General features: G+C 34.2%; 1 protein-coding gene across 11 annotated transcripts in view; it reads right to left on the bottom strand.

Annotated features, from left to right (window-relative positions):
- PPP2R3A (protein phosphatase 2 regulatory subunit B''alpha) overlaps nucleotides 1–16,661 on the bottom strand; it is a 214,392-nt gene that overhangs the window by 56,365 nt on the left and 141,366 nt on the right. For all 11 annotated transcript variants that reach the window (XM_027587223.2, XM_027587224.2, XM_027587218.2 and 8 more), the window contains 3 exons: nucleotides 13,791–13,947; nucleotides 11,249–11,297; nucleotides 10,542–10,631 (listed from right to left, as the gene is read on the bottom strand). In XM_027587223.2, the coding sequence (XP_027443024.1) occupies nucleotides 10,542–10,631; nucleotides 11,249–11,297; nucleotides 13,791–13,947 (296 nt within the window). The remainder of the gene's footprint in view (nucleotides 1–10,541; nucleotides 10,632–11,248; nucleotides 11,298–13,790; nucleotides 13,948–16,661) is intronic.

The raw sequence follows: 16,661 nt of genomic DNA, 5'->3' as shown, positions 1-16,661 counted from the left end.
GAGACCCTTGGTTAAATTCTCATTTGTAGTCCTTGAGGCATATTAAGAACCTCCACATATTTAATGGTTTTAAAAAATATCTTTTGAGGAGAGAAAGGTGAAATTAACTAAGTTGTGACTATTATTTTCAAGTAAGTCACATGAAAACCTATGTGTATCTTTATTCAGAGAGAGAAATTTTCTACTATTGCAACAAATTAAATATTTAATACTTGCAAAGTTCTTTTGAGAAAACTATTTTTTTATAAATTGTATCAGCTCGATGTTTAATGTTACCATTAAAGAACAGAAGAGACATTCATTGGATCCAATGAACATGTAGTAATAGTTTGGCTGTGGTGAGATCCAGTCATATCACACTACTTTGAGTTTTGTAAGTTTCAAAAGAATACTACCCCATTTTGAAATATTTCCTGATTATGAGAAAAACCTTGTAGAGATTTCATGAGCAGAGGGTTATAATAAATGTGGCAATAGTCTCTAAGGTCTCTTTAGCCTTCAAATTCCTTATTACTTATCTTAAGATAATAAAAATTAGGACAGTAGAAAGAAAGTAACTCTTGGTTTTGACAAGTACCTAATAGGAGTGAAGTGAAAGGCAACTTATTTTACTGAGAAATACAAGCTACTTTAGTCAGTTGCATTTTAAGTTAAGAACTAAGATAAAAGAGTCTATACAATAAACAAAGCTAAAGCATACACTTTAGTAAGTCTTATAACCCATAAGACAGAAAGAAAGCTAGAAGGCAAAGAGACAGACATATTGCCTTGATATTTGCCAAAGCCACATGATAGCTGTCTTTATTTATTTATTTTTTAAAAAGATTTTATTTATTTGTCAGAGAGACAGAGACAGAGGGAGAGAGCAAGTACAAGTAGGGGGAGTGGCAGGCAGAGGGAGAAGCAGGCTTCCTGCTGAGCAAAGAGCCCGATGTGGGACTCGATCCCAGGACCCTGGGATCATGTCCTGAGCCGAAGGCAGACGCTTAACTGACTGAGCCACCCAGGTGTCCTGATCGCTGTCTTTAAATATTTGAGAATATCATGGGTAGATGAATCAGATATAATTCTGTATTAGAGAGCATAAAAAGGATCAATGTACAAAAGAAAGATGTTTTTAGACCTAGAGCTAGAAAAAGGAAACAATATACCTTTAGTAGACAGTTATTTGTCCCTGAAAGTTTAGAAGCAGGGGCTGGCTGGCTGGTTAAACACATACAGGAGGACATGTTCAGAGGGGACTTTCTTATTAGAAATACTAGATACTTTCTAAAATTTTTCTTTTCCAATAAAGATTTTTTCCCCTTACCAAAGGTGGTATTTTCTGAATTTCTAGAAGTAATGACTTTCTAGAAGTAATGACTATTTGTTGTCAGAAAACAGAAAAGCACACAAAAGGAATAACCATCCACAGAGAACCAGTGTTAAATTTTTACTATATTTGCCACAAATTTTTGGTTTTAAAGCATAATTATATTCATGACAAACTGTACTTGTACAACTGTACACATAAACAAGATTAGTTCCTCCCCCTGTCCTTGCGCTGAATGAAATAAAGTTCTGGACCAAACAGTTCTTACCCCTGATAATTCCTATAAGCTACTGAAGAAGAAAGTTATAGGAAACTCCATTATTGCTTAGGGATTAGTTAAATATATATTCCTTTGAATAATTAGTATAAATATTTTAGCACCTACAACTTCAAAGGCAGTGACTGGCCTACTTTCCTCACACATAAAGGTGAATGAGATAGTTGCCACTGCGGACACCTAGTCAGAAGACCAACGTAGAAGCAGAATGTGACTTAAAAACAAAACAAAACAAAACAAAATAAAACAAAACGAAACAACACAACTCCCTCCTCCCACAAAAAAGAACAAAAAAACCAACCCAGGACAGAAGGGTGGTTAAAGTGTATACCAAAAGAGGGCTGCAAGAGCCTGGATACTTTCCATATCTAACCCTGACAGAACCAGGCATAGGAAGGACTCAAGATTCTAATTTTATAAACAGTATTTTACAAAGCACTCATCCTAGTTTAGTGAGTATAGTATTATTTCTTTCAAGAAACTAATTTTTTCTACCCATGTCTTTCATCAGGCACAAACCTGAACCCTGCAAAGTGTTGCCTGTTATGTTTTATTACCTAAGAGTTTGATTTTGATGTATAGACATTTCCCTTATTACTTTAAAACAGTAAGGTGTAACTGCCTTCTGCTCACATTCTGCTTTAGTGAGGCAATGTGAAGCACTGACAGTACACACACTTATGCCTCGTAAGTACCAACAGGAGCCAAGGAAACATATCACCAAGTCAAAATTAGGAGTTTCTTTCATGATTGGCCTAAGTTTTAGTCTCTTATGCAATAAAGAATTTCAGGACACCAAGAGAACTAACTCTCTTTTAGGGATTCCATAGCCTAGCTGTTAAGAAGATAAACATGCAAACATGCTGTCTCATATAACAGACCATATGTCATAGTGATAAAGAGCCCAGGATTTGTAGTCATACGGACCTGGATTTGAATCTAAGCTAGGTCACTTACTGTGTGTGTAATCTCTCAGAGCTTCTGTTTCCTCAACTGCAAAATGGGACCACTAAATTGATAGTGATATGAGAATTAAATAAGCCACTGCATATAAAACACTTGCCAGCTGGCAAAAAATAAAGCCTCAACAATATGCTAGCTTATTAAACAGGAGAAAGGCAATATGCAAGGCAGAAAAGGAACACAAAAGAAAGCTTCGGACCCAAAAAATCTCTTTAGGTGATGTTCCTTTAAGTAGAGATCCATAACTGGGTCTCAAGATATGAAAAGTTGACCTGAGGAATTCTGCTTCTAGTAATGATGAACTAAATATTTTGGATTAACTCTCCCACTGACAAAATCTGGAGGAAAAATACTGTTTGAGGGCAGTGGACTAAATTAACAGGGCAGTGAAGAACTACGATGTCGAGATCCAATAGGAAATCCAGAGAGGAGGAGCCTAGCACTTGGGACCATCTTTCCTTTGGGGCATCTGCTGATTCTGGATGAGGGGGCCTGAGAAGTTGAGAAGCTGAGCATTGATTTGCTATTATTTTATTAATGATTTTTGGATCTGTCTTCATGAGGGAAGTTGGGCTGTAGTTTTATTTTTTATTTTTTGTATGTGTTTGGTTTTGGTATAAAGGTAATAACTGGCGACATAAAATGAGTTGGGAATTGTTCTCTCTTTTTCTGTTTTCTGGAAGAAGCAGTGTAGAACTTGGTATTTCATCTTCAAATGTTTGGAAGACTACAACAGTGAAATTATCTGAGCTGACAGATTTATTTTTCAGAAGGTTGTTAACTTTGAACTCAATATTCTTTAATAGATATAAGATGATTATTCAGGTTATGTATTTCTTCCTGGGTAAGTTTTGTTAGGTTGTGACTTTATTTTTTAAAGATTTATTTATTTGAGAGAGAGAGAGAGAGCGCACATGCAGGGGGAGGGTCAGAGGGAGAGAAGCTGAAGCAGACTCCCTACTGAGCATGGAGCCCAAAAGAGAGCTTGATCTCATGACCCTGAGACCACCACCCGAGCCAAAATCAAGAGTAGGATGCCTAACAGACTGAGCCACCCAGGCACCCCTAATTTGTGACTTTAAAGGAATCGGTCCAGTTCATTTAAGTCACCACCTTTATGTATAGTGTATATAATATTCATAGCACTCCTCTATCTTTTGATTATGTAATTCTCCTTGAGACATATTTTTGGACCCATGGGTTGTTTAGAAGTGTGTTGTTTAATTTCCAAGTGTGTGGAGACTTTCCAGTCATCTTTCTCTTATTTTTACATCAATTCCATTATGGTCAGACTATATTTTGTATTATTTCAACTTTTTCTTTTAAACAGCTGTGTTGAATAATATTTCACATATCACATAAATAATCCATTTAAAATGTGTAATTCAGTGGTTGTTAGTTCATCCACAGAGTTACATAACCATCACCACAATTAGTTTTCATTGCCTCCAAAGAGAAACTCCATACCCATTAGCACTCATTCCTCATTTTCTCCTAGGTCCCTCAGAGTCTAGGTGACCATTAACCTACTTTCTGTATCCATAGATTTGCCTGTATGGGACAACTCACATAAATGTAGTTATACAATATGTTGTCTTTTGTGACTGGTGTCTTATAATTTGAATAATGTTCTCAAGATTCAACCGTATTTTAGTATGCATCAGTAATTCATTTTTTTAACTGACAAATAATATTTGATTATATGGATATATCACATTTGTTTATTATCCATCCATTAGTTGATGGATACTTGGGTTGTTCCTATCTTTTGGCTATTATAATACTGCTATGAACATGGGTTGTCCAAGTTTTTGTGTGAATGTTTTCATTTCTCTTGGATATATTCCTAGGAATAGTACTGCTGGGTCATATGGTAGCTCTATGTTTAACTCTTTGAGGAGCTGTCAGAGTGTTTTCCATAGTGGCTGCAGCATTTTACATTACCACTAGCAGCATATGAAAGTTCTGATTTTTCCATATCCTTGTCAACATTTGTTATTATCTGACTTTTTGATTATAGCTACCCTAGTGGGTGTGAAGTGGTATCTCATTGTGGTTTAGATTTGCATTTCCCTGGTGACTAATCATACCAAGAATTCTGTTATGGGCTTATTGGCCATGTATATATCTTCTTTGGAGATATCTATTAGATATTTTGGTTATCTATTTAGATATTTTGCTCAGTTTTAAATTGAGTTGTATTACTTATATATTCTAGATACAAGTCGTTTGTCAGATCATCTACAAATATTTTCCCCCATGCTATAGCTGTCTTGCTTTCTTGATGTTGTCTTTTGAAGGATGTAAGATTTTAATTTTTTTCAAGTCCAATTCACCCATTTCTTCTTTTGTTTGTGCTTTTGGTGTCATATCTAAAAAAACCACAGCTATGAAAATTTACTCCTATATTTTCTTCTAAAAGTTTTATAGTTTCAGTTCTTACATTTAGGTCTGTGATCTACTTTAGCTAATTTTTGTTTGTGATGTGAGGTAGGGGTCCAAATTCACTCTTTTCCAAGTGGATATCCAACTCTCAGTACCATTTCTTAAAAGACTATTTTTTCCCCATTAGAATTATTTTGGCATCCTTGTTGAAAATCAATTAGCCATAATGTGAGGATTTATTTTTACTTCTAGACTCCTAATTCAACTCTGTTTATCTAAATGTCAATCTTTATGCCAGTATCACATTGTCTTGTTTACATTAGCTTTGTATATTTTGAAATCAGTAAGCGTGAATCCTATGGTTTTATTTTTTCTCAAGACTATTTTGGCTACTCTGATCCCTTTGTAGTTTCATATGAATTCAGGATTCAGCTTTTTCATTTCTACAAAAACAACAACAAAAAGTAACTGGGATTTTCTTAGGAGTTGCTTTGAATCTACAAATCTATTTGTGGAGTACTGACATTCTAACTATTTTAAACCTTCTGATCCATGAACATGGGATGCCTTCATTCATTTAGGTCTTCCTTAATTTCTTTCAACAATGTTTTGTAGTTCTCACAGTATAAGTTTTATACTTCTTTTGTTAAATTTATTCCTAGGTATTTTATTCTTTTTGCTTCTATTGTGACTGGAATTATTTCCTTATTTTTGGCTTTTCATTGTGAATAGAAACAGAACTGATTTCTTATAAATTTGTATTATATCCTGCAACTTACCTAATCTTTACTGAGTTCTAATAGTTTTTCAGTTGATTTCTTGGGATTTCCTATATTCAAATAGATAGTTTTCCTTCTTCCTTTCCAATTTGGATGCCTTTTTTTCTTTTCTTTTCTTTTCTTTTCTTTAACTTGCTTAATAGTCCTGGCTAGAACCTTCAGTACAATGTTGAAAGAACAGACATCTTTGTTTTTTTCCTGATCATAGGAAATAGCTTTCAATCTTTCACTATTCACTAGTTGTTAGCTGTGTGTTTTTCATAGATATCCTTTATCAGGTCAAAGAAATGCCCTTCCACTTTTAGTTTAAGTGTTTTTTTAATCAAGAAGAGCCACTGGACTTTTTCAACTGCTTTTTCTGAGACTACTAGGATGATCATGTGGTTTCTATCCTTTGTTCTATTAATACAGTATAATATATTGATTGATTTTTACATGGTAAACCAACTTTGCATTTTTGTCTGGTTGGGTATCCGGGTAATACTGGCCTCGTAGAACGAATCTGGAAGTCTTCTTTACTCCTTTATTCTTTGGAAGTTTGTAAAGAATTACTATTTTTTCAGATATACAATTTAGTGATTCATCACTTACATACAACACCCGGTGCTCATCACAGTTAAGTGTACTCCTTAACCTCCATCATATATTTGACCCATCCCCCCACCCACCTCCCCTCCAGTGACCATTGTTTTGTTCTCTATAGTTAAGAATCTGTTTCTCAGCCTGCCTCTCCCCAGTGCCCCACCCCCATGTTCATTTGTTTTGTTTCTAAAAATGTTTGGTAGCATTTTCCAGTGAAGTCATATCATCCTGGGATTGTTTTTCCTATCCAGAGTTTTTATTTCATTTGAACGAGTGTCCCTCTAGAAATTTGCTCATTTTGTCTAAGTTATCTAATTTGCTAGTATAAAGTATACTAACTTTATCTATATAAATATATATTATATTTATTATATTATATATAATTATAATTAACTATATAAATATATATTATATATACATAAATAAAAAAATCCTTTTTATTCCTATAAGGTCAGCATTCATGTTACCTCTGTTATTCTGACCTTACCAACTTGAGTGTTATCTCTTCTTTTCTTGATCAGTTTAGCTAAGGCCTTATTAATCTTTTTAAAACAATCTGATTTTTGGTTCCATTGAGTTTCTCTATTGTTTTACTATTCTCTGATTTATTCACTTCAATCTCTCTTCTTTCCTTCTTTGTGTTTGATATGCTTAATTTGCTCTTTTATCCCCCAGTGTCTTAAAGTAGGTTAGGTTATTGATTTGAGATATTTCTTGTTTTTTAGTATATGCATTTACAGCTATACATTTCTCTTAGCACTGCATGTAGCACTGCTACATCCCATGAGTTTTGGCATACTGTGTTTCCATTTTCATTCATCTTAAAGTTTTGGTACTTTCCCTTTCATTTTCATTCATTTCAAATTATTTCCTTTGATGTATTCTTCTTTTATCCTTTGGTTATTTAAGCAGTGTGTTGTTTATACATGTTTGCAAATTCCCAAATTCCTATCTGTTATTGTTAATTTTATTCCATTATGGTCAGAGAATATGCTTTGTATGATTTTACTTCTTTTTATATTGAGGCCGTTTTATGGCCTGCCACATGTTCTATCCTGGAGAATATTTCATGTGTACTTGTGAAGAATATATATTCTACTGTTCTTAGGTTGAGTGTTCTGTAGATATCTGTTAGTCTATTTGGTTTATAGTTTTGTTTGTAGTGTTGTTCATACTATTTCCTTGTTGATCTTCTTCCTGGTTGTTCATCCATTACTGAAAGAGGGGTGGGTATGGCAGTCTTCAACTATTATTGTTGAATTGTTTATTTTAATTCTGTCAGTTTTGTTTCATGTATTTTAGGGTTTGATGTTGTGGGGTGCATATATATAATTGTAGTGTCTTCCTGTTGGACCTATTATCAGATAAAATGTCCTTCTTCATCTCTAGTAACTATTTTTGTATTAAAGTCTACATTCTCTGATATTTATAAAGCCACTCCAAGTTTCTTGTGGTTGTTGTTTGCATGACATATCCCTATACTTCCTTTTCATTTTTTTCTCCCTATTGTATCTTTAAATCTAATATTTCCCATGTAGATAGCATATAATTATATATTGGTTTTTTAAATCCAGTTTGAAAATCTCTGCCTTTTAAAGGAATGTTTAATCCATTCACATTTATAAATCATTATTATTGACATAGTTAGACTTATGTCTGCCATTTACTTTTTGTTTTCTATCTGTCTTGGCATTTTTCTGTTTCTCCATTACTGCTTTCTTTTACATTAAGTGAATTATTTTCTAACTGTAACATTCTAGTTCTTTTAATTTTTTTTTCACTATATATTTTCAAGTTAATTTTCTAGTGGTTGCTCTAGGGGCTTGCCATACACATTTTTATTTTTTAATTTTATTATTTATTTATTTACTTACTTACTTGGTGCAAAAAGGCAGTTTTATTAAAGCATGGGAACAGGACATGTGAGCAGAAGGAGGGGCCGCCATATACATTTTAAACTTCTTAGAATCTACTGCAGATTCTAGTGAGACGCTGAAATGTTACTCCTATAACTTTCCTCCTTCTTCCCTCTTCTTGTGCTATTATTGCTATACAATGACATCTATATATATATTGCAAACCCAAAACTACACTGTTCTATTACTTTACTATACATATTGTATCTACATATATTACAAACCCCGAACTACACTGTTCTATTACTTTATGTAATTTATTCTTTTTAAAGACATTGAGAGAAGAAAATAAGTCTATGTTCATAGAGTTTGTTACCAATCTCCCTCATTATCATTTCTAGTTCTCTTCATTTGTCCTTGTGGGATAATAGGGGTTCCAGAAAGAGGAAAACATGGATGAGGATTATTTGAGGAAAGCTTTTCATAATTGAGGAAATAAGAGAGATAAAAGATTGAGATTGAGGGTTAACAGAACACTGAAAAGACAAGAATTGGAAAAACGCATAGTCTTCAAATCTTTGGAAATTCAGGTGATCTAACTGAAACAACCTAAGCTTTCAAAATAGTGGACTAATGGTAAATTACAAAGATGCATACTTACTGGCATGGAAATACACTGTTATGTGAAAAAGTGTGTTATAAATCTATACAGTATGATACCATTTAGCATAGTATATCTTTTGGTGCAGGGAAAAAGAGTGAAGGAGGAGGGAAAGGAGAAAGAGGAGAAAGAGTGGGTAGAGAGGGAAAGAGAGGAGGAGTGGAAGGATATATACCAATGTTAAATATGGGTCATGGAATTATGAATGAATTTTATATTAAGGCTTTGAATGTATTTTATATTTTTAAAATACTTAATGTGTATTTGTGATAAAACAATAAACTTAAAAAAACTAATCCAGCAGAAATGAGCAAAAGACTTGAAAAAGCAAGTTGCCTAAAATGAAATAAAACTGATTGAATACATATGAAAAAAATTCAGCCTCATTAGTAATCAAATGCAAAATAAAATAATACTGAATTTTTTATTTATCAAATTGGAAAATATTTTTAAGAGGAAAATACCCAGTGTTAGTAGGGGTTATAGGAAATACGCTCAGTACCTTGTTGATAAAAGTATAAAATCATGCAATTTTTGTAAAGAGCAAATTAATAATTTTTATAAATGCCCTTTAAAATGTCTATACTCTTTTAACCTAACAATTCCATTTTGGGGAATTTATGTTAATGAAAAAAGTAGTGGATGTTACAACCATTTAGCTGTAACTATTGTTTTGGAAAGCATTCCATAAAAATTTTGGAGTGTATGGTAATTAAGACTTAATCCAATGGAACTAGTCTAAATATCCAAAAAGTATGTAAAAACATATGAAAGAGACTGTAGAATATATACCAACTTTTAATAGTCTCTTATTCTGAATGTTAGAATTATTAGTATTAAAATTTGTTTGCTTCTGGTTATCCATGTTTTCTACATTATCTGTAATGGACAACAAATTATTCTTTGAAATGGAAAACAAAGTTATTTAAAAATAATCTAATAAGCTGCCCAAGAAATAGCTTAGTTTTATTTCTACTTCCTTGATTTCCAAGCCATGTATCCAACATTTAGATAACTTCTAGAACGAACATGCAGACAGCTGAGTCAGTTACACTAGCAAGCAGCACCAAGGACCGTAGCCTCTCTGTCCCTTGGTACTAAGCACTAACTATGTGCTAGGTACTGTGTTAACTAACACAAGCTGGGAATAAAAAGAAGAGAGGGCCCTAGATTTTTGGCTTAAACAAGAGACAGACTAATGGCAAGAAACAGATGTGTATGTTCACAGCTAAAAATCAAGGTATGTTTGAGAGTGCCAAGGGAAAGGAGAGATGATTCTAATTTGTCTGTACCAATCATCTACAATTTGCTTCTTTCCCTCTCTAATTTACTACTGAACCATCAAGATCATAAAACAATGAAAACTCATAATATATATTCCCATATAAAGCTTACTAGTCCTACTTAACTCTCAGGGCCAGCTCACATGTCACTTCACCTTTATCTCTGGGGATAAAAGCACCTGTCTTGATATGCTGTGACTATGGATTTAGTCTGAGAGGGCAGACACTAAGTCTAATTCATCTTGGTACCCCCAGGTCAAGATGGCATCCACTGTGTATACATCATGACTTTTTCAAGCTTTGTTCAAGGGTTTAACATTCCTGGCAAAGGAAACTTAGAAGTCATACCTGGCTGAATCACTAAACTCTACCTCTGAAACTAATAATACACTATATGTTAATTAATTGATTTTAAATAAAAAAAAAAGAAGTCAAAGTCATACCTGGTTGGGTTCCTTTTGTCCTCCTCAGAGATCAAAAACCAAACAAAGTCTGCATAGCTCATTCTTCCCTCTTTCTGAACTGTTTTTCCCCTGAAGAAAACACATGGTTATGAAGTTCCCTGGGCAATTACTCAGATAAATTTAGTAGGATGACAGACTAAACATAAAGCAACATCTTTCTTTGTAAATTAAGTCAAAGGAAATCAGAATGCTGGAAACCTAACAAAGGGCATCCCTTCCATTGCCTATATTGTTTGCAAAGGACTGGAGGGTGAAACCAGAAGACATTTGTAGATATGAAGAAAGAAGTCTGGTTTCCAATTTGAATGCAAATAATCACCAGGATCAAATACTGTTACCTGTATTTAGGTAAAGGATTGATGCCCGTAAATTAAAGAAATACTACTGTCTTGTATGAAGCCATGGTGTGCAGGAAGCTGTGCTAAAATGAGATTGTTAAAGTGTTACCTGTAATTCATTCATTTTTCTTCAAAGATTTTATTTATTTGAGAAAGAGAGAGAGCAGGAGTGGGGGGAGGGGCAAAGGGAGAGGGAGAAGCAGACTCCCTGCTGAGCAGGAAGCCCAACATGGGGCTGAATCCCAGGACCTGAGATCATGACCTGAGGTGAAGGCAGATGCTTAACCCACTGAGCCACCCAGGTTCCCCATCTGTAATTAATTTTTAAACTCAGATGCTTTTTCTTACCTTGTTACTGCCCCAGAGAATATCCTTTCAATAATTCTGTTTGATGAAGCTAAATGTAAACAAGAGGGTACAAAGCTAGTTAGAAACATGTTGCATAAAGGCAATACTTTTGGCAAATTTATTTTCAATAGCTACAAGCTAAAATATAATAGTCTTCCATAATGAGAAGTTATGAGTATTTAAATTTTTACCTACATATAATTTATATTTCTGAAAGAATCTGAGGTGGCATAATCAATTAATTAATCACTAAAAAAAGAACAGGCAAATGATTACGCCTGATAGCTGGGATGTATTAATGTAGCTGAGTGCCAAGTTAGTTCTGAACATCAGAACAGCTAAGACAAAAATGTACAGAATTTGTATTGATCTTGTTATCCAGTAGGACACCTTTTCCTTTAAAACAAGACAAATTTTATCCTTTCATGAAATTCAAGGGGAACTGACTGGCAGCTCCTAATATAAGGGACTTTGAGTAAAACAACGGAGAATGCTTTCAAGTAGAATTTCATAGAAGATACCTAAACATACCACATACTTTTCTAATACTCTTATTTTCTAAGAGTACACTGGTACCTCACTGTTGGTTCAAAATAACCAAAGGCTTTAGTTTTAACAAAAGGATATGCCAGTACAGGTCAAACCTAGGGATCTGGTGAGGACAGGAATGTTCTCCTGTTAAGAAATTGTTCTTTTAAGAAGTGCCCCACGTAATGGCATGTACACTATAATTTCAAAACAAGTGATGAGTCAGTAGGGAGTCAGTAGCTACCAGCATCTAATTCTTCTGCACAGAGTTAAAAGGTAAAATTAGTTTGGCTGAAGATATTGGGAATATGGGGGTCCGTACAGCCATGCCGGGCCACAAAGCTTATATAAGGACCTTCTAATACTCTGTTGAACATTGGTTTATGGGGTTAATAATTTGTACTAGATAGACAAATAGAGGGCTGTATAGGAAAGGCATGGAATTTAATTTCAAAGCTAAAGTCTTTAAATTTGGAAGGTTTAGCCTAAAATTGAAGATCATGCTGTCCCATTTAGGACAGGTTGGTGGACTGGCAATTACATGGTCTCAGTGACCCCTTCAACATGCAGGCCTAGATGCCTACTTTTCTGGACTTCATTATTTTAACATGCCTCTACTGAGGTGCTATGTGTATATATACAATATCTGGGGACTTAGTGAGAATTATGGTATATCAGTCAGCGTGCTTTAGAGCCTGTAAGGTTTTGCATGACCTCATGTTACACAGATGATCTGGCCACTGGTGATTAGAAGGTGCAGAGCTAATAAAGCTGACCTGATACACCTGTGAATATTTCCATTTTTATGCTATTCTGGTGATGGGAAGGTTGTGACTACTTGAAGAAGGGAGGCAGAGTACTAAACCAAGTGCTGCTTGTTTATCAATAAGTACACCTGAGTATTTTCCCTCAATACCTAGTTGGCACCTGAGAATTGAGAGGTAGAACTCTTTCTTATATATGGAAAGTTCTATGAAACTGGACATCATATAGAATGAATCTTTTCTTAAGATGTAAACGGTTAATTACAGATATACCAAATAATAGAAGTGAAATTCAATGCATTTGTTTAAGATTTGTACTCTGCTACATTTAAAAGGCTAAAGGCTGATTAAAAAAAAAAAAATCAGCAGTGCCTGAGAAGACATTTAATAGAACAGGGCGATCTTTTTATTATTATTTTTTAAAGATTTTATTTATTTATTTGACAGAGAGAGACATGGCGAGAGAGGGAATACAAGCAAGGGGAGTGGGAGAGGGAGAAGCAGGCTTCCCGCAGAGCAGGGAGCCCAATGTGGGGCTTGATCCCAGGACCCTGGGACCATGACCTGAGTCGAAGGCAGACGCTTAACGACTTGAGCCACCCAGGTGCCACCAGGGATGATCTTATGAGAAAAAAATGAGTCAATGTATTTTGGTGTTTGGTGAAGAATATTAAAATCATCAGGTAATAGTTTCTAAGTTTACAACTGGTAAAAATGAAGCAAAAGGGGTAATATCATGTGATATGTGATATTTTTGCTCTCTGATAAAAGAAAGCACACAAAATTCATCTGCAAGGAAAATACTTACTCTGGAACTAAACTCCAAAAAGTTAAGTTTTTATGATTCCTGGAAAACCGGCAAGTTAGAAACATTTTCATCCTTGGCTGTTCATAAACACTGGTAAAATGGGAAATTTATAAGGGTGTATATACATTCTCTTTCAAATAAACTTTACTTAGGTATGGATCTTATTCAATTCATCATTAGAAAATAAACATCACTATAAAGACTCAGCAATTAATCAAAACAAAGACTCTAATTGCTTACTTACTGTAAGTCCCTTATATACTTGCCTTCTAAATAAAAAATTGATACCTTCACCCATTCCCACTTAAAAATTCTTGGCTCTTTAAAGAGGACTTGATTAGATAAAGAATTTAAGAAATGGGAATTGCCCATTCATATAACAATTCATATAATTCTTGCCTTTTTCAAAATAGTTAAGTTTTAACATCTATAAAACACTTACCCTGGTCATTGTATCGAGATAAATCAGCCTGGCTGATGTAGAGGTCATGATCACTATCTAGTTCCCAGAATTTACAATAAATAACATAGAAATGTTCATAGGAGAAGTAATCTGTGATTTGGTTTATATCTTCCTCTTCTTCCAAAAGGGCTAAAGTCTGAAATAGTATGAAGAGAAAGATTAATTTATTTTATAATTATGAAAACCAGCTTTGGCCGTTATATAGTTTAGTAAAGTTTAATTTTAAATCGAACTAAAATTTTTGGTTTGGGTACCAAACCAGGAACTTTAATAGGCAACCTCTTCCAACCTTTAATCAAATGATCAATCTATAAGCATTTATGAGTTCTGTATTATGCTTAGCAAAGGGTTAGATGCAGGGGAGGATTTAAAAGAAGGAAAGGGAAGGACTGTTACCAAGGAGATTATAGCCCATCAGAGGTCCCCAGACCACCAAGCCAGAACAATTAGACAACAGGCTGAATTACACAGTCATAAACTGACACTGCTTGTAACTTTCCAAAATTATGAAGAGTGAGCATCTATTCTATTATGTAGAGTGGAAATCCACATATAGGGTTTGGTTTTGTAATGAGATCAAGTTTACCATGAAGGTGACTTATGTATAGCATTGTGCTGACGTGTGGTGGCCTGGAGTAGAAGTCATGGGGATGGAGCTGCAGGGCCCTGAGCTGGAAGTTAACCTGGGGCTCCCCTGACCCACTGTGTCCCCTTATGGAAAACACCAAAAACAATAATTTTGAACCCAGAATTCTTACAATTCTTATAATTATCATGTAAGTGGGCAGATAAATGAAGATGTTTTCAGAAATGAAAGATTCAGAAAGATAAAAAAAACCATAAAAAAACCTTCAGAAATAGAAAAAACAAAATGAGATGGCAGAAATCAGATCAGATGTATCAACAATCACAGCAAAGATAAATGAATTAAGTCTCCATATTAAAGTATTTAAAGTATTTTCAGATGGAGCATAAAAACAACCCCCCCAAAACATATCTAGGTATATGTTATCCATAAGAGATAAATCTAAAATAAAATTTAAAAGGAGGTTTAAAAAAAAAGGACAAATATATGCTAGCTAAATCTTAACAAAAAGAAAATGTGTCAATATTATTGGAAAATAAAATGGAATTCAAGGTGAAAAATATTATAAGGGACAGAGGTGACTATTTCATAATGCAAATAAATTACTTTGATAAAAAATTGTGTTCCAAAATGTAAATACTAGGAAACCAATATGCCTTGGCAAGCTGAGAACATAAATTATTACAGTAAAACTTCTTAATGGAAGATTCTGTTGCCAGTAAAAATTATAAAGACTATACAGAAACAAAGGAAAACCATGATGTGGTTAAGTGCAAAATATGGGATTTAAGACTATACATACTAAAAACTCTGTAAAATCCTAAAATCTGCACTTATATGAGACTAGAAGAACACATACAAGAATGCTATTAGTTGTATTAGGGTGATGAAATATGATTTTTCTCCTGTTTTCCAAACATGGCTGGTAATGGTTTGTTTTATAAAAAGCTCTTTAACATGTACAACGGAGAATATGTACAATAAGACAAATCTTGAGAAGGAGCTCTCATTCTCCCCTACGGGATTATCATAGAATGAGAAAGACAGATAACTTGTGCTTTTAGTGAATGTGAAAGTATGAACTAGTACAGGTTTTTAGGAGGCTAGGTTGGCAGGATCTATCAAACTGAAAACCACACTGGGGACACCTGGCTGGCTCAGTTGGTGGAGTTGTGCAACCCTTGATCTTGGGGTTGTGGGTTTGAGCTTCACGTTGGGTGTAGAGATTACTTAAAAATAAAAAATCTTAAAAAGAAAACAACCCTGAAAATGACTTAAACACCCTCTACAGGAGAATATGTAATTTAGTTATGGTAGAGCCATGCCATAGATTATGCTGCAGTTAAAAGAATGAGATAGATTTATATGCATGGAAATGAAAAGAATGTTAAGATAGGCTGTTAGCGAAAAAAAAAAAAACACAACAGAATGATCTCATATATTTTAAAAAAACACCTCAAAAAAGCAGCCATACAAAATAAAACTGTTTACTCCATGTATATACTCCATGTATATAAAGGAATATAAGGGAATAAAACCATAGATAATATGGATGGGTTCCCTCTGGGAAAGAGAATGAAATGGTAGGGTGAAGGGATAAATAGTGACTTCTGCTGATTATTCTGTATATGTTCATATTATCTGAATGCTTTATGAGCATATAAATCATGAGCATACATTCATGAATAATGTACTAAATAGGAAGAGCAGGAGAGAGATAAGGAAGAAGGGAAAGAATTAAATCATGCTCCAGGAAGAACACTTGAGTTCTGTTTCCAGTTCGGCCATTTACTTGCTGTGTGATCTTATCTAAGTCATTCAACCATACCTGCACCTCAAATTTTATCATCAATTAAAAAAATATGTATTACAATAATGCCAGAAACTGTTACAAACTAATGTGCTTCAGGAATGTGAGGGATTATCATTCTTAAGGCGTAAGGCCTCTTTACGGAATCACTGCCGTCTCAACCCATCCCATGTTACCTACTGAGAGAGGCAGGCACCAGGTGTTCCATAAATACGAACAATGACTGTGATGATTACTATTCATTTTAGAATAAAAAAGGTTTTTATACGGATTATGGGTTGCTAATTTTGCCAAGTCTTCATTACTTTGTCCCAGATGAAGACAGGGAAAAATAAAGAGTACATAAGGTTGTATTATTAGCCTAAGCTTCATTTAGTATGATTCATTGAAAATAAAATATTTTCTTTCCTTTCAAGTATGAACAATTCTTTCTTTAGGTTAATGGAAGCCTGAA

The sequence above is a fragment of the Zalophus californianus genome, chromosome 1 (genome assembly GCF_009762305.2).
Source record: "Zalophus californianus isolate mZalCal1 chromosome 1, mZalCal1.pri.v2, whole genome shotgun sequence".
Taxonomy (NCBI): domain Eukaryota; kingdom Metazoa; phylum Chordata; class Mammalia; order Carnivora; family Otariidae; genus Zalophus; species Zalophus californianus.
The sequence above is the reverse complement of the archived record's forward strand: the minus strand, read 5'-3'. Positions and strand labels throughout refer to the sequence as shown.